This window comes from Diabrotica undecimpunctata, chromosome 10 (assembly GCF_040954645.1).
Source record: "Diabrotica undecimpunctata isolate CICGRU chromosome 10, icDiaUnde3, whole genome shotgun sequence".
Taxonomy (NCBI): Eukaryota; Metazoa; Arthropoda; class Insecta; order Coleoptera; family Chrysomelidae; genus Diabrotica; species Diabrotica undecimpunctata.
In genome coordinates, this window is record NC_092812.1 from 61,097,332 (window position 1) to 61,117,294 (window position 19,963).

The 19,963-nt window shown below is 31.6% G+C and overlaps 1 protein-coding gene across 2 annotated transcripts in view; it reads left to right on the forward strand.

Moving 5' to 3' along the window:
- LOC140452001 (probable G-protein coupled receptor CG31760) overlaps positions 1–17,276 on the forward strand; it is a 1,472,120-nt gene extending 1,454,844 nt beyond the window's left edge. For both annotated transcript variants that reach the window (XM_072546009.1, XM_072546010.1), the window contains exons 11-12: positions 15,207–15,543; positions 16,888–17,276. In XM_072546009.1, coding sequence (XP_072402110.1) covers positions 15,207–15,543; positions 16,888–17,222 — 672 coding nt within the window. In that variant the 3' untranslated portion in view covers positions 17,223–17,276. The remainder of the gene's footprint in view (positions 1–15,206; positions 15,544–16,887) is intronic.
- The last annotated feature ends 2,687 nt before the right edge of the window (positions 17,277–19,963 follow it).

Genomic DNA, 19,963 nt, shown 5'->3' on the forward strand with positions numbered 1-19,963 from the left:
GTTTCACCTTTAAATGAAAAACGTGAGTCACTTTTCGAACTTTTTCTTTATCCGTATCTAAAGTCCTTTTTGTAGTGGTTTTAGGTGGTTCGGAGTCTATAAGGCTCTAGTGCAACACGTTTGTTGCGATCACCCGTAGACCAATGTTCGTCGAATAGCTTTTTTGTATATCTTCTGAAATTTTGTTATTGCATTTATTTCTACTTGCATTTTTTGAAAATTATTTATAACGCGGTGTGAACATGATGGGCCAGCAGTACATATTATGCTATTTTCATTCTATGAAAAAAATTATAATAAAAAATTATAATTATTCATCCAATTGTTTGCATTTTTAGTCAAAATTTTAATCAAAAAAATATTTTTTATGGAGAAATAGATCTTCTTGAATCATAGCAGTAAAAAGTATGTAGTGTGTCTATGTACGTCATACACTAAATAAATAAACAAATGTGATCCATAAATTCCAACGTCAAACGTAGCGTCCTCCAGGTTCTCTGGACACTCTACGACCGCCGCTCTTGAGGAGGATCTTAAATTCTTTGATTCCATCCTCGTGTTCATAGTGTTAAACGGGATTCCGGCCTCTACGTATGAGAAGTTTCGCCAGGCCTCTGTGGTAGGTGAGGGGACACCGGTAATCATAATACTTTAACCGTTCGAACTTTCTTACTATGACCTTTTCTTACAATGACTTAATATGTGAGTTAGTATTCTGTTGCGTGGTATATGCCTATAAGTTCCACAGAGATGTCGGCCTTCTCATTTCGTGTAGCCGCGTTTCCTCTCCTCGAGAGAGGCACAAGAATGCCGGCAGTATCGACTCTTCCTACTGCCCATCGCTTCATGTCACTACTTTTCGTAAACAGTATTTTCGATAGTTACTATTTGCATAAGGTTTCTGGTGACGAAGCGTTATCGCAGCTCAACCCTGATCGGAAAAGCAATTTCAAGTCCCTGTCGGAGCTTGTATTCACTCTTTACCGTGACGGGTTTCAAAGAACGCTTTGGTCAGTTCGACACAATTTAAAATAGTTCTGTCTTTTCTATTTCCAAAAAGCCGTGTCTTACTTACAGGGAGCGTTCGTAGTCGACACGCCGGTTCTCGTGCTTCGAAGGTTTATCTTCTAAAATGAATGAAGTCTTCTTTTATTCGACATCTTCGACGATATTAGGTTATTGGATAAATAATAAAACTCAAAGTAGCGTGGTAGCAACACCAGGCCAACAAGGTCTAGCGGGGCTAGTAGTATATGACGACTCGATCCCGATCGGAAGATGTGCTGCTCTTTTATACACTTAAAGTAAAAACCCTCTATTTAGAAGAGTGATATCATAGTTTAAACGCCGAATATCCTCAAATTTAAATGTACACAGCGGCCCTCGAAAACTGCCTGTTTTCTCGATTGCAATTTGCGTTTCCTCATAAGAAATTACAGAATATATAAAGTAGTATATTTATTTGTGCTTCTCTATAGTAGACTTGACCAGAAGTTGTCGTACAGTGTAGCCAAATCTTGTTCACAAGTAGTAATTATGGTCATACAAAACCTGTATTCTTCCACGCAACGATTATTACCGTCATAAAAATACAAAAAACCTGATTTTTTCAATAGTAAAAATTAAGCACAAAATTGTAATGAAATAAATTTTATTTATATGTTCCGTTTCGTTACATATTTAAATTTATAAAATAAAAATCGATATTTTAAAACAATATTTTTCAATCGTTTGGCAACTTTGGAATTAGCGACGGAACCCCGTTTCAATTCAGATCCACAGAAAACCGTAAAACTAGTTTTTGTCGAGCGAGTGCCCATCAACAATAGGTTATTTACATTGGCGTTTCTGAGGGTAGGGTATTTTATGCGATAAGTTTGTGTTATTGATAAAACGTGTTATTGATAATACGAGTGTTATAGTTTGTCGTTTTATAGTAAATTTTTAGTTATATTCTGTGATTATTTGGTTTGAGTTTTATTGGAGTTGGACGAAAAACCGAGTTGTTCCAAGAGAAGACTGCAAAATTCTGATGTTGATTCCAAAAATGAAATGCCGCAAAAGAGACGGAAAATGTTAACGTCCGAAGAGAAGGTAATAATACGAAACGTTTATGAAGGAATTGTCGGCAGAAAAATGGAATTAAATGTTAGCCAAGCGGTCGACATTTGTAGCAGTTTAACAAAAGTAACCGTTAGCTGTATTTATCGTGTACTTAAAAATACATCGGAAAATAAAAAGCAAGAAAAAGGTAAAACTAGAGGTAGGAAAAGTATTGTTTTTAATGACGAGACAAGGAATATTATACGTCGAAAAATTCATTCATTTTATTTTCGGAGTGAAATTCCAACACTGAAAAATATTTCTCAAGAGCTCGAAAACGATGACTCCTTACCCAAGATATCTCGTAGAGTCTTAACCAGGACCATGCGTGAAATGAACTTTCGATATGTAAAACTCAACAGAAAAAGTAAGCTATTAGAAAAAAATAAAATTATTGTGCGGAGAAGAAAATATTTAGAAGAAATACGCAAAATTCGCAGCACTGGACGCAAAATATGTTATTTGGATGAAATCTGGATTAACCAAGGTTGGAAAAGGTCATACAGTTGGAAAAGTTTGGCAAGATTTAAATGTCAAAAGTAAACGCGAAGCATTTATAGAAGGCTGATATACAGGATTAAAAGCTCCATCAGGAAAGGGACGGCGTTTAATCGTCACCCATATAGGAAGTGATACAGGGTTTCTTGATGATGGTTTTCTTCAATTTGAGTCGAAAAAAACAGGTGATTATTAAAGAAATTGAAAGGGAGGATTCAAGAATGGCTTACTGAAAAGGGGATTGCATACGAAGAATCAATGCTCAAAATTTAGCTACTTGACATTGCACGGTTAAGGAAAATTGAATATCTTAAATATGCTGTAGATGAAACTGCAAAAGATTATGGTGTCAAAGTTCTGCGTCTACCACCTTAGTATTGCGAACTTAATCCCATTGAACTTATCTGGGAGCAAGTGAAAGGAGAAGTAGCACGCAATAACAAAACGTTCAAATTAAACGAAATTAAGAAACTTTTGATTAAAGCAATCCTCCATGTAACTCCAGAGAAATGGGCTAAATGTATAGGCCACATAATTAAAGAACAACATCGTATGTGGGAACTTGACACTCATATCAAAGTTTTACTAGAGCCAATTATAATTACACCAGGTGGTGAAGATAATGACAGCGATAGCAGCATTGCATCTTCAGGTTTAGACAGCGAATAATATTTTCTAATAGTTTAATAAGAACATCAGCATAAAAAAACCAAAAACAAAAAAAACAAGAAGAACATAGTAAGTGTGTATAGTGTTTGTGTTTAAACACATCAAACATTATTTTTATTTTGTTTTTATAGAATTTTATTTTGTTTTATAGGATTTTATTTTGTTTTGTTTTATACTGTTTAAGTGTTTTGTTCATTTTATTTAATAAGACGATATGGCTATTGGCGAACACCCATTTAAAAAAAGTATCGCGCCACAAGACATACTTCTGGGGTGGTGTGGAAACTGTCTTAAAATTTGTTTTAAAAAATTTCATTGTGTAACTCTTTAAGGACGGGTCACGTCAAAAGACGTTTTAGCGTAACTTCCGCGACAGCCGGTTGGTATCAGTAAACTTTCTGCAAAATTACTTCTTTTTTATAGCTTTTTGTTTGTGGCATTCTGTATTTTTAGGGGAATGTAGGGAATGAGCCACAAAATATTTATTCATATGTTTATTTATTGACGTTTCGATCTCTATATCCAGAGACCGTTTTCAATTATACAAATGATAGTACTATTTATTTTCTATGGCTTTTCGCTTGTCGTTCTGTATTTTTAGAAATAATGTTGGGAATAAGCCACAATATATTTATTCAAATGTTTAATTTACGGACGTTTCGATCTCTATAAAGAGACCGTTTTCAAACATACAAATGACAGATATATTTATTTTTCTATAGCTGCTTGTTTGTGGCATTCTGTATTTTTAGGGAGAAGGTTGGACATAAGCCACAATATATCTATTTACATGTTTAATACATTGACGTTTCGATCTCTATTCCGTTTTTAAAGATAGAAAAAAAAAGAAAATAAACAATATAAGATTATAAAAATATATAATAATAAACAAATAAAATAAATATAACTATCATTTATATCTTTGAAAGCGGTCTTTGGATATAGAGATTGAAACGTCAGTAAAAACTTGTAAATAAATATATTGTGGCCTATTTCGAACATTAATATTTGAAAAATAAAATATAATTAACGTTAAAATAAAAGTAAGTGTACGTCACTGGATTTCCAAACAGCTTTCCGCATTTCTGGGCCTTTAAACGATGACTCACTCTCTCAAATAGTGAAATTATACCATAGTATTTGAGAATTCGCAACAATCTTTCGTCGAGAGGCCAATGACAAAACAGTTAATAACGAGCTTTGTGAATGGCCGGCCAAAATGACAATCTGTGTCTTTCCAATAAGATTTTTAAATTGATTTAATTCTTTAATAATTTGTATGTTTATTTTTTGTTTTACTTAAATGTTTTTTCTGTTTTTGGTACATCTCAAGCTCACAGATTTTACGACACAATTTTAAAACAACAGAAAATTATCATAGGATGCTTACATGCGAGCTACCTGTAGATAAATAAACTAATTATTTAGTGTAATTTATATTATAGATCGTAAATAAATGGAAAATTAAAAAAATGTTTCAATACTGATCGATTGTGATTGTTGAGACACCCCAATACTCGTACTTTGTCGGGAATTATTTATCTTAATCATTTGGCTGTATCATTAACACAACTGTTAAATCACGGCACAGTTCATTATTTGCAGTGTTCAGCATCAAGTGTTTACTCGAAAAAGTTTTCAGCATTTTATGAGCTCAAACTAAAACTAAAATTCACAGTGTTAGAAGTTGGTATACTTTGCTTTACATTTCAGCATTGAGAACGTGATTGATGATTACATGGAAATACTTTAACTTTTGCTTACCGAACACACAGGAAGAATTTTAATTCAATTATCACCGTCTCTCATATGCCTATGCTTGAGTTAATATATCCATTTTATTAAATGTGAACAACATCACAAGAAAGAAAAACAAGAAAACAGTCTAGTCTAGATCAAATAAGAAACATAAAATTAGAAATGTTTGTAAGATAATTTAAATAAGTATCAAAACTTAAAAGAAATATAAAAAAAGACATACAATAAATACAGTAGAAAAGAAAACTTAAATTGGGGAATACAAGATATATTCCATAGTACATTGTGGCCCTTAAGTAATTGTACAAAAAGAAACAGTAGATTCTACACTATAAAAATATTACGATTTAAGCCAACTTCCTTTTATAAAATGTTAATATTAAGAAAGGTACAGGGTATTAAAGTGGAAATTTAAAATTTTATTTTTCGCTATAACTTTTGTTTGTGAACATTTATGTATAAAAATGTACAACTGAATGCTTTTGCGTATGAGGAATTATAATCTGATGCATACTTTAATGTAACTGATAAAGGGCGCTAAATATATCACATATGTGGCATAAATTTGCGCTTAACTTTTTTGCTCTTCAAGTTGGCGTTTGACAATTTGTAAGTTCACGGTCACATTTAAAATTCGCACAAGCAACCTAAGCTTAGGCCTAATGTTTTATTACTGGACTATTCTAATTATTTAGTTTCTCCTTGATTCCGGACCGAGTCTGAAATATTGATTAAGTAACTCCCATCGATTATGTTCCCTCAACCTTAATATTTTGTGAAACGTCTAAATACGTGAATTTATTATATCGTAGCGTTTTATCCTACAATATTAGGTTATGAATATTAATATTGATTTCCAAATTTAATTTTACTTCTCTTGCCTTTAATGTCATATTTCCGGGGTGTAAATCTAAGAGATCGTCTTGATACTTGTTTGTTGTGGTTATAACATTCCACATCATAGATTCTGTTTGTTTTCTTGTAGATGTTTGAAAATTAAAACCCAAATTTGTTTTTCAATTTAATATTTACTGCTCAACTCTATCTGTTTTCGATATGTACTTATTCCAAGTATTATGTATGTAAAGACGTGATAAACGACAAAGCCAGACGCAACAAACTTAAAAATATAACAGGAAAGACCACTATTACACAGAAAATGGCCAGCAAAAAATTTCAATTTGAAATAAATTAAGAACTCCATCAAAATCAATGAGAAACAACAAATAATTCTTTATAAATCTCAAGAACGATGTTCGAAGGAACACCATCGTTTGTAGTGTGTGTGATTGGATATACTTTTGCTAACAAATGACTGCAAATTATTAGGACAGTAAAGACAAAAATGAGCTAAAAAAATCTTATACAAGTTTTCGATGTTTCGAAAATGATTGATTGATTTCGCCAATGTGTAACGATAAGACTACCAAAGAGAATTGAAGTACTATTGTAAAAATAATACCTCAATCAACCATGGGAGCTTATCGTCTATACCTTGCCAGCTCAGTATCTCAAGGGTGAGTTCGTCTTGTCTTAAACTAGGGATTGAACCTGAGTTCTTAGTTGATAGCAAATAAGACAAATTTTAACCAAACATATTTATTAAAAAGAATAAAAAAAACAATAATTAAACCTGCCAAAGTTTAACAGTTAATAAGTGCTACTTATTGCTTCGATGGGCTGCTTGTGTGTCCTAGCTGTTAGGTCCTCCAATTAAAAGTTGTGGTTTCTGGAGAGCTGCAGTCACATGTGGTTGTATGTCCTGATTAGGTTGTTATATCCAATAAAGTTGTCAATACTGTTAAGTCCAATAAAGCCAATAAGGTTGTCGATATGCCAATAAATTAAAATATAAGGAACAGCTTGCATTAGAGACACATCAAAAAGAAAGGTTTATCTTCCTTGCCATTTTACAAAATTACAATTAAACAAATAGCGTATGGCAAGGATAAAATATAATATGATTGTTACTACTTAGTTAAATTCTGTTAAAGAGTCCTAATGCATATATCAGGGAAAAAAATGTGCTTTCGAAAGAAAGCTAAAGCTTGTTGGTAATCAACATCAAAAGATAAATTAACAGAAACATCAGAAAAACTACGGTTACTGGCTTCCTGAGAAAGAAGTCCAGCAAGGATCTTTTATTTTTCCTCTACTGTATTTGGGACAGAGACATTCCTAATAAGAATTTCATATGATAATTCATCTGTCTTTACTTTAAATGTTTAGGTAGCATCTTGAAGAAATAATTTAAAAAAAATAAGAAAGTAATTAAAATACACTATCCACAAAAACTGGGTAAGTTAAAAAAACAGACCACTTAAAACAGTATAAAAGTATCTACCATCAAAAAAAAACATATAAAAATATATATGCTGAAATATATAAAAATGGTAATACTTTTAACCCAACATGTGAAAATATATAAAAATAGTCAAAAATATGAAAACTTAACTGCAAATAATGATAATAGGAACACATAAAAAAATAAATAAGAAAGTATTTATTAAAGCTTGTTATTTGCCACCAAACCAAAAACCTAGAGCGTAATTCCTCGAATAAAACAAGTACGGTTGGGCGCCAATGTGTAAGATATTTAAGTTATACCAAATCCGTGGAGACGTACAGCTGATGTTACTTTAGCTGTTTTTTTTAACAATCATAAAAATGAAACAATAATTTTTTGCCTTTAAAACCTTTCTCATACATTTTAGAGAAAAATGGTTCAAATAAAAGTTGTACATCTTAAAAATGTGTTTATTTTGCGAGTTTCTAATTTAAAATACATACACAATTGACCGAGATAATTGCAAAAAACGCTTAATTTGATAGTAATTTATAAATGTTAATAACTTGACATGTAATATAAGTACTTGAAATTATGGCAATTAATAAGTTGTCGAACTGTACCAAATCTCAGCTAGATCATATTGGCAATCATATTGGCAATAATAACTTTGTTTACGGCGGCTCTAAATAAATTAGCGGTGGTCTCTTGATACCATTCCTGGAGATTTCGGAGCCAGGATGTTCTTCGTCGGCCTGGGCCTCTCCTTCCGGCTATCTTACCCTGTATTATGAGGTGTAGAAGGTTATACCTCTCTGGATGTCTCATTACATGACCGTGTGATGGGTAGCTCTTTCGAGGCGACAGACTCAGTAAAACACAGGTTTGAAATAAAAATAAATCTATTAAGTATATATATACAATAAATAAAAACTAAAAAAGGAACTCTACGTTGTATACTTATAAAAAATAAAATGAATTCTACGTTTCCGTCTGGAAACCCGCTAGCTTCCGCTAGCTACAAGACTGTCTAATTCCGCTATTCACACGCCTTAAATAGCCGTTCTGATTCCCACTTCGCCTTCACGTTGTAGAAGTGGATGCGCAAATATTGACACTCCCACGGTTCGAACTGTTAAACGATCAGAGCATCGTTACAACCGAAATATTGTAACTTTCGAATTTTTATCGTTTTTGTTATTTCTGTGCTCTTTTTCATTCGATGTAAAACTATTTCATTTCTTATTCGATCAACCCAACTTATCCGCAATACTCGTCGATAAATCCACATCTCAAATGCCTCTAATTTTTCATTAATGTCTCTGTAAGGGTCCAACTCTCCATACCATACAGCAATGTGGAGAATGTGTAGCAACGTATTAATCTGACTTTAAGGTTTAACGTAATATCTCTATTAATTAGAATTTTCTTTAATTTATAGAAGGCGCTCTGGCTTTTTCAATGCGTATTCTTATTTCTTTATTTATATCCCAGTTATCGTTAACGTTTGCAACCAAGTAGGTAATATTGTGGACTCTTTCTAACTGTATTTTTAAGATATATTAAAAAATTCAACATTTTTACAAAAATTTTCTTAAAAATACCGTTTCAAAATGCGCTAACTTTTTACCCTATAAACATTTATAATAACTTTGATGTTTTTTATGTGACGCGCTTGTAGGTAGGATTGCAGAAAAGGTGGTAAAAAAAACACAATTTTTGAAAAAAAGAATCTTTTATAACCAATAGAAATCAAGATGACAGTTTTTTTCTTGATTGAAAAATTGAAATTGAATTGAAAATAGAACAGATTATAAACGAGGATTTAACTTTTATGATTCATTTTATAAGTGGAATAGAACGAGAAGGAGTAAAAAGCTATGACCCATTGAGGTCTTTTTTACTAACTTAGCTAGGTTTTCATACTTCTTTTCTTGTTCTTGGAAACGTGTGAATGTACTGAACAATGTTGTAAAGAAACGTCTCTCCTGGGGATCGGATACTCATTGGACATTGAACAGCCGAGCTGTAATCATCATCTTCAGTCACAAAGACGATCTGATGTGCAATTTTTTGAAGAAATCATTGAAAAGGAACGAGATACTCAAACCGTTCAACAAGCTTCGTGCTTACTTATGTTATTGAAAGACGAAATTTTTTTATACTGGCTAAATTTCTTAAATAACATTATATCGCACGTTAATCGCGCGTAATTAACTGCAAATGAGAGCTGTAGATCCTGCAACAATTCAAATATTTATACAAGAAGAACAATTTAAAAATCCAAGTCAAATTATCAGAGATAAGTCAATAGTCCAAGCTTTTCGGCTGGAAAAAGGAAATGAACCCAGGAAAATAACAACGTGAGGATCAACTGTCATTTACGGCCCATTTAACTCTTGCGGCACTATTCGATCCCAAATTATTTCCTGTATACAACCTTACTTTTCCCGAAGAAAAACTAAAGATTGCTTTGCAACATTATCCATTTGTAGATGCCACCAGATGCCCTAGGACACTTTGGAACGGCGAGTGGTCTGGTGCCATTGCTTGAGGTCTTTGTTGATCACAATCTTACAAAATTCCATAAAGTCCATAGAGTCCATAAAATTCAGGGAAGCAGGGAGATCCTTTTCAACTCTAAAGAGGCTAAAAACATTTCTGCGAAATACGATGTCAGTAGAACGACTCAATACCTTAGCGATGCTATCCATTGAAAAACAATTAATATCCAACTGCCACAAATGTAATGAACTCGTGATTGACTATTATGCAAACCAAAAAACACGTCGCATTGAACTTAAGTATAAATCCTGCGTCTACAATATAATAGTGTTAATTAGAAACTGTTTAGGCTTTTTATATTGGAGCGGTCATGTGATTGGAAGTATTGTGAACTTAAATCTACTAATAAACCAGGACTATTCACTAGAAACCTTAGGTACATGGGTAAGTTTGCTGTGAAAATGTAGCTAGCAATGTTTATCTTTTCCTAACAATTTTTGGTTGTTCATAATTTCGTGTTTGCCGCTCAAAATAATAGTGTCTCACCGATAATATTACTCACGAGGCGCCACTGCTCTTGAGTGGTATTACTTATTCCTATCAATTGTATAGAAAATGTATTTATCAAATAACAATAATTATAAACATAAAAATTAAACTTACACTGTAAAATTTAAAGCTGTCTTTTCATCCATTCTCATATCTATTCTATCTGGAAATTAAAATATCTCTTACGGCATAAACAAACGGTCCAAAATAAATCGATTTATCCCACATTGCACGGCTCAACACTGTTCACATGGAAAATAAACATGAGCGCAATTTATAAAATATACAGTAGACGACATTTATATTTAGATAAAAGATAGCGAATTTTGGTTATAGTCTAAGAGCAATATTTTCTTAGGGAGAAAGAACGCCTAATGACGGTTCTCGTCGGTCTTTTTGTAAAGTGCATATTTTTTAAAAGGTTCTACACTATCCTCATGAAAAATGAGCTGGAGTAAAAAAGGTTAAAAAATTTACTTATATACTGAAAATCTCTACCTTGGAATAAAATTTAAAACTAGTATAAAAAATGTTATTCCGTGTTTGGACCTAACGTATTAAAGTAACAAAGAAAATTAATAATTAATATTGAATAATGGATATTCTAATGTTGAAATTCTTTTGCCGCTTAGAAAGAATCCAACTACTTGTCAGCGACATCAATCCAAATATATTATGCCTACAAGAAACCCATCCAAAACAAAATCATAATGTTCTTCTTAGGGGTTATGAAGGATATCATCAGTAAGAACAGAATACCTCAGGGAAGTGAAGAAACCTCAATTTTTGTCGAATAAGGCATCTATTTAACACATTTGTCTTTAGTTACAAACCTAGAAGTAATCGCAGTAACCACGTGGTACCCTAAAAGAATAACTATTTGCAGTATATATATATATATATATATATATATATATATATATATATATATATATATATATATATATATATATATATATATATATATATATATATATAATATATATATATATATATATATAATATATATATATATATATATATATATATATATATATATATACATGTCCCATCGAGTTACAATGCTACTGAAGCTGAACTGGTAGACCTAATTTTTCAACTTCCAGCACCATTTTTAATTGTCGGAGAGTTTATTGCCCACAATATTGCATGGGGTTCACAAACTACATATGACAGAAGAAAAGTTGTAGAGAATATTCTAAACATTACCGACACTTGTTTTCTAAATAATAGTTCCAACAGTCATTTTAATATTTCATCAGGAAGTTTTTTAGCGGTTGACTAAGTCTATGCGATTCTAAAATATATCCTTCTCTAACATAGGATGTTGTAGGTGATCTATTTGATAGTTACTGTTTTTCCATCCTCATAACAAATAATGAAGAAAAATCACCAGGAACAGCAGTAAAGTGGAAGATTTCTAATGCTGACTGCGCAAGTTTCAGAACTTAAGTAGACCGACAAATAGAACAAATTTCCTTATCTGGAAGAAAAAGAATACAAAATTGCTCTTCATAAGTACCGCCGAAATAGATGTGATGAAAATCTCATTTATTTTAAAAACTTAGAGCCATGGCGAGGTATATCTTAAAACAAAATAAAAAACACTAATAGAAAAACTATATTTTCACTTTAACTCATAATACTGCCCCTTCTCAAGTCTGGAAGAATATTAATCAAATGAGGAGAAAAATGTACATACAAGAATTCCAGCTCTTTTATATGAAAGTAATTTAGTTACCGATGATCAAGAAATCGTTAATGTGATTGCTGAAAATTTCTACTAACGGTTTAAAAAAAGGAATATACTCAAAGAAACAAATCCTAATGTTCAATATCCTTCCCAATCTCTCAAATTTGACTCTACTATTTTAAACACTCTGTTTACACTACAGGAACTCTTAAATATTCTTGCAACATGCAAAAATACAGATGCAGGTCCCAACAACATCCTATTCATATTCCTTAAAATTCTACCCATATCTGCCGTTAAAAAACTTCTTATACTGTACAACATAAAATGGACTAATCAGAAATTTACAATAATATGGAGGGAATATATCGTTACAGCAATCAAGAAACAGAACAAATCCCCGAATAGTACAAATTCTTATCGTCCTATTTGACTAACATGCACCTTGTGTAAGCTGCTAGAAAAAGACTAATTCTAGCAAAACACAAAATTTTAGATTCAGCACAATCCGGATTCCGTCCATTCCGAAGCACGGCTGACAACTTAGTAATGTTGCAAATAGAGATCACTACCGCCTTTCAAAAAAGCAAGATTTAATAGCAACATCATCGAGAGCGCCTTTGATACTTTGATACATTATCTTTTATTGAACTAGTTAACGGAAAAGCTTCCTCAATCTATGTTCACGAAAGCGAAGTACCCCAAGGATAAGTTCTAAGTTCCACTCTATTAGTAATAATAATAATTATCAATAATATTTGCAAGAATATTCACAACTAGGAGGATACGTTCACAACTACAAACTTATTTTAAAAAGCAGTAAATGAACTAACTTCTTAGTCTATAAGTTTTAGTATTACTTTCTCTGCTGAACACAAACTCGTGACGAGATCTACACAGATGCATCTAAAACTGAGACAGGAGTCGGATATTCTGTACCAACTGCAAATAGTATCATTCAGAAGTTCTGCCTTTAACCATGCACCTCTATTCATACAGGAGAGCTGTACGTCATCCTCCAAGCATTAAAATGCTTATGTAACCAAACTAACGCCAAGAACACTGCAATATGTACAGATTCGATGTTCTCCATCGACTCAATTAAAAATTTTTATTCCGAACATCTATTAGTTCATGCCATACATGAAGCGACAAACTGTCTCACTTCTTCTAAAACAAACATAACATTAATCTAGATTCCTTCACGTTGGTAATGATACTGTTGATACTGCTGCAAAAGAAGCAATTAAAACCAAATCAGACATTAAATCCGTTGAACTAGCATCAGATCTAAAACCACTTTTCAGATCTCAAATTGAAGAAGTCAACCTCAAAACTACACAAAATACAACCTACCATCGACACCTCTAAGCTATAACTTAAGTAGAACAGACAAATTAATCGAGCGCAGGATAAGAATTGGTCACACACGGCTGACACCCGGAGATTGCTTCGGAGAAATTACCTGTTTGTGAAAAGTATAAGGAATCATTAACCGTTGAACATATTCTTACACAGTGTATCAAGTACGAGCAAAACAAAAACAATACTCTGTACAAGGTCTTACAAATGTGATCCTCGGCCAATTAGAATTTGTTCAGAATGTAGATTTCCTTCGAGAAACGAATTTTTATTACAAAATTTAATGTTCTCTTTTTTTATTTTGTCTTTTATTCTCTTTATATTAAATTATAATGTAATGTAAAATTTATGGTAACAAAATTTACCCAGTGTCAATAATCTTGTAGTTGAGATACAATAAACTAAATAAAAAAAATTATTTTATTCATCATTACTTGTCGACAGCGATCTTAAATGGTCCTTGTATACTGACTCCTTAAGGAAGAAACTAGCCTCAGCTTGCTTTGCAATAAGATCTGTTTCGAAGGAACTAAATTTATCTTCTGTCAAAATGGCATATTTCTCATTGTTCGAGTCCCATCTTCGATATGGGCTTCCATTTTGGGGTTCTAGTACAGCGGCCCAATTTGATACTATTTTTAAGTTGCAAAAAAGAGCAATTCGTTATCTATTTGGTCTCAAGCAAACAACTCATTGCAAGACCTACTTCAAAAATCACGGAATTTTGACGTTTCCCTCTTTATTTATTTTGGAAACGGTTTGTTTGATTCGCAAGCATCTAAACATTTTTCCCGATAGATCTGATCATGGCTGCTCCATTAGAAATTCGGATTGTAACGTTTATTTACCGATCCCGTCCACTCAGCTAGTAAAGAATTCTATTCTATATAGTGCAAAAAAACTTTATAATCACCTTCCAAGAGAAATTAAATCCGCAACATCTTTCATTAAGTTTCGTAAGATGACAAAAATCTATCTCTCTGAAAGACCATATTATTCAGTTGACGAGTTTCTTAATGTATAACAAAGAAACAAAATTAGTATTGTTTATAATTACATTTGGGTGTCTCAAGCAGTGGCTACAGTTTGTCTCATTTGTTGTTGTCTGTACAAATTATGTAAGTTATACAATAATTTTACTAATTTAAAATTGTATTGTTCTGTTTTTTTTATTATATTTGTTTTTGTTTTATACTTTTTATACTTTTTGACTGATTTTTTTTTTAGCTTTGTCCATAAAATTGATCAATAATTTTCAGCATATTTCTATTCTATTCTATTCTATATTTGAGCAGCTCTGTGGGGGGATGTATGTAGATCTTCCACAAAACTACGTTAAATCTTAAGTTTTATTGTAATTTATAACAGTTATTGGTCTACCTCTTCGAATGCCATCTTTTACTCGTTAGCAAAATGAATATCAAACTTACCTAGTTTACAGGTTGAACATCGTCGAATTTTGCAAAGTCAAGCTTTAGACGTCTTCTATAAAGTCTTCATCTGGGCTTCTGAGGTATCTGTGTCCTCAGACCGTAGATCCCTTCACTATTCACTGCTCTAGTGAATTGATCTGGGGTTTAGGTGACTCAGACTCCGGAAACCGTGATAGAAGAATTCAGAGTGGAAGTCGAAAGCTTGGTGAAGCCAAATTTGACACGGTATTGTTCTGATAATACTAATCTTAGGTATAGGTTTAACTGTACTAACTGCGGAATTTCTGTGTAATTTATTTTGTAAAAACTAGTTTTTCTGTAATTAAAATATTAATATCTTCCGTTTTAGGTATTCATGGTGTTCAAAAATAAAGGTCGAACTGATGAGAGCTCCATGGTGTCAAAAATACCATCCTCGAAATTTATCACGAAAAGTCGCTCTGATAATCCGCAATACAGCACCAACTCTTCGACTGGAGGAGGACCAGATTTTACCTACTCTAAATACAATGAACAAGACGTCCAAGAGGAGTTTCTCAGACTCTATACTCAACTTGAAATACTACGTGAAAGGAATATGAGAATGGGAAACAGACACTTGGCTTCAAAAATAATAGCAATGCAAGATGCAGCTAGATCGCATGATAGTTCGGGTCAGAATCCCATTAATTCCAGTACTAGTCTTGGTAAGTATGGGGTGTTGTAAAATTCAACATAATAAATTGCATAGCATTACTTCTGATAACTTTAATTCTCCTCACTTAATTTTTGAAGAGAAGCTTTTATACTGTGGTTGTATTACTTTTCTATATAGTAAAATGATGAGGGGAGCGTCACGAAAGTAGCACCACGAAATAGTTGAAAAGCTGTCAAAAACGTCGATTAACCATGTTACGACTCAAATTACTGTACTCTCGTGACGTATTTCGGGCTTAATGTTCATTGGTTAGTCGAAGTAGGCAACCATTGTAAGTCTAGGAACCGTGAAGCCTAGAGGTAATGGATTTTAACAAGAGCTATGAGTATTATTTACAAGACCATAGCTCTTGTCAAAATCCATTACCTATACCTACTTTTTGATACCTTGATTGATACCTTGATACTCTCATTGTTTTAAAAAATGTATTTTCAAAGGAATATTAGAAGTACAGATTTGTACTGAACGAGAATATTGATTTATAAAAATATTTATGTAAATATTAAGGTTAGATTCGTAGAAACATCAAACATGAAAAGAAATGTTAAGACATATGCGTTCAGACGGTCTGCTGGATCTAAACAGCTTATTATAATCACTAAGTGCTTTCTACTTGTTCACTGAGGTCGTCTGAACGCACCCATTGCTTGAAGCTTTTTGAAATGCCAACAGTTTTGAAATTATCAATTGCCAAGAATAAGGCTTCTTTTGTGTTTTCCGCAACCTGAAAAGTATTATCGCGGGAAAAGAGTGAAATTTCAAACATTGTTAACATTTTTTTGCCCCTTATTTGTGTCCACATAGCGGACAATAATCAGACTAAACTTTAAAAATTGACTTCACTTTGATCAAATATCTGACCGTCTGACACGCTCTTTATTGTCCTCTAATTTTACATCTAGTTTAGTTATTATTACGTCTATGGGTTCCGCTGATCTATATAAAATAAAATTTTATAAATATTTCACACGGTTTTTATCACTTTTTTTTTTCTTTTCTCCGGGCTTTATTCTAGTATTTTCTTCCTCTCATTTTACTTTACTCTTAACAAAGATTTAAAAAGTTATTGGAGTGTTCGGAGATTTAATGAGTACTTTCCACAAAGCTAATAGTTTTTAAAGAACGATTTGTATATTCTTCAAACTCCTTTAAAATTAATGAATTTGAGGTTGTACTTTGGTTATTTAGACATATATCTATATTATAATTGCGAAATACAGTTAGGAAAAATGTGTATCTAATATTAAACTAATTTCATTTACATATTATGAACATTATATTATTGACAGCTAAAATATTTTGATGTTACCTAATTCTAACTAATTTTTTACAGCTGCTATTGCCGATACCACCATAGAAGACGTATCGCCAATAAAAATAAAAAGACAGAGTGTATCTTTCGCCGTAGAAACAAAACCGAACGTAAATGGAGATACTCCAGTTGTAAAAGGCGAGAAAGATGAAGAAGTTGTGACTACGACAACTGAAGAAATTATTGCAACAAGTTCAACATATCCCACTGCATCACCTGAAACGAAACAGAAAGAAGCAAAAAATTCTGGATCTGATAGTAATGGTCGCTATCTTATGTCTGGTCATGCAAGAACCCATTCTATTGTTATTAATTTAGACGATAAGAGCCGTTTCACTGATGAAATAACTGTTTAATATGTTTTTTTATTTACCATGTACCTGATGTGAAATAAAGGTTGTATCTAGGTATGTAAATGGGTAGTTTTATTACCTGTAACTTCACATTTATGAAATTTTACGTTGTCATAGATATATTGTCGATTAGAAAACTTGTACTGGTTATTCTTATAAACCATGGACTCTTGGCGCTTGGAAGTGTGATGGCAAAATTTATCTATATAAAAGGCTGGGACGGCTAGAAAACTCACACTATTTTTACGGTAGGGTAACTACGCCACCTAGGAACGAAATCTGAACTACCAACATTTGACCTTTCAATCATATTTTGTACTTGAAACGATACGGTTGATTTATTGCTAATTTATTCTATAAATTGATGAAAATTTCTTAAAATATAGGTTACTATAATTAAAAGGTAAGCATTACATGCATTTCTATAACTACACTTATAAAAATAAAATGACATTTAACAAACGTTACAGTTTTACCAAAAAAAAATTAAATTGAATTAAATTAAATTAAAATTAAATAAAACTAATAAAAATTAAATAAAGGTAAAAAGGATTAAATAAAATCAATTAAAATGAAATAAAATTGAATAAAATTAAATACTGTTAAACAGAATTAAATAAAATGAACTAAAATTTAATAATATTAAATAAAATTTAATAAAATTAAATAAAATTAAATAAAATTAAGTAAAATTAAATCAAATTAAATAGAATTAAATAAAATTTTATAAATTTAAATAAATGTAAATAAAAAAATTAAATAAAATAAATAAAATTAAATAAAATTATATAAAATTTAATTAAATTAAATTAAATTAAATTAAATAAATAAATAAATTAAATTCAATAAAAAAATGTAATGATAATCAAAATGAAGTTTTTAAACATAAATACAAGATAATAATGAAGATGTAAATGATGAACAAATTCTATATAATATTTAACAAATTTTAAAAATTACTAAAATCATTAAACAAAATTTTTAAAGAAAAAAATTAAGATTCTTTTTGTTAAAGGACTTGTGTGGTATTATAAAAAATATTAACAAAATATTAACTTTATAAGCAGACATATAATTTCATTAACCCACATAGTAATAACGCGCTATAAGAAGTACTCCCCAAATACCACGGGCAAAATCGCTATAGTAATCTAAAAATTACCATAACCTAAATTGGAAATTCGGTTAACTTTATCGAAAGTACAAGGTGAATATAGCCGCAAATGCTAACCATGGAATAAAATATTTCGGTTTGGCAATGTTAGCATGTTTTTATAATGTATATATTGTGTGCTTCAAATATAAAGAGAGAAAGCTTTAGAAAAGTACATTTTGATTATATTATGTTATGAATTCTGCAATTTTTATTTTATATAAAACAAGAACGAGTAAACATTTGTTTCTTAGAAACTTGGAGGAACTAATTGTAGTTAATTATTAGAATTTTTTTGGCAATTGCCAGATTGCAACCACCAGTTGCCAGATTGCAACAGATGTTTGCAATTAATCTCGAAAGAGGCAAATATTTACTCGATATTGTTTTATATAAATTAAAAATTACAGAATTCATAATAATATAATCAACATGTACTTTTTAAGGTCCATTCGCTTAGCTGGGGCATATTTTGACTGATTTATAGCTGGAAACCTACAACGCAAAAGTTCCTATCTCACAGTTTTAACAGCTTAAATAAACGTTTATTATACGACTCTCTAATTGAAAAAAGAAGAATTATTACAAATAGTGGAAGTGTATTATACTAAACCCATAAAATTTTGGATAGTTTATATTTAAAAAATATATTTGTTATAATTTAACATATTCTAGTAAATCTAATATTTGCTTTGTTTGTTATAGTATCATGTACTTACTTTTTGCTAAATCCTCTTTGCATAGGGAAGTATACTTTTGACGTGACAACGTCTTAAATTAGGTTGTGGCTCGGAGTCATTCATGAAAAAGTGTAACGCCCGCTCACGTCTGTTACAGTGAGTCACCGAACGAGAGAGAGGCCCGCCGGACCGGCGAATGCCTTGCGTCTCTCTCCCACTCAAACATGATCGGTCCGCTGCGCGCGCAGCACTAGAGAATTAGGCGCGTTGAATCGGTGCGTGCTTCCGTGCTTGTGTCTCTGTCTTTCTCGAGCGTTCTTGGCGTTCAAGACACATTACAGCAGAAACACTTCCTTTCATTTCATATTTCTCCTATCATCGTCCTATCCTCAACAAAATCACTCAAATAGAAATTAGTTAAGTTTAAGTTTACATGTACAATGTTTTAGTAAACAAAATATATTTCTATAGTTAAAATTTGTGCAATTCTTATTTTCATTCAATTCCTTGTTCCTATTGTGCAATTTAATAATATTCATATCAATAAATATTCTACCGAGAAAAAGACGTTGTCACGTAAAATCTTCGCCCGTAAAACCGACTTTACATGCAACCGATTTTTTTGTAAGATAATAAAATCAAAGTTTATGTTGATTTCATCTTACTAAAACGCCAACAACAATTAAGTATGCCTTAAGACTTTTTCTGATTGACTGCTTAATGTTGTGGAATTGATTTCCTCAAAATATTTTTATTTTGTACACTAAATAAGTTTAGTATTTGTTATCAACACATTATATGGAGCAAATAAATAAATATTGATTGTCGGTAATTGGTAAAGTTCTATTTTATTTACGTTTAACGTAACTAAGCTCGCATAAAAAATTCACCATACAGTTCGGACTGGGAAT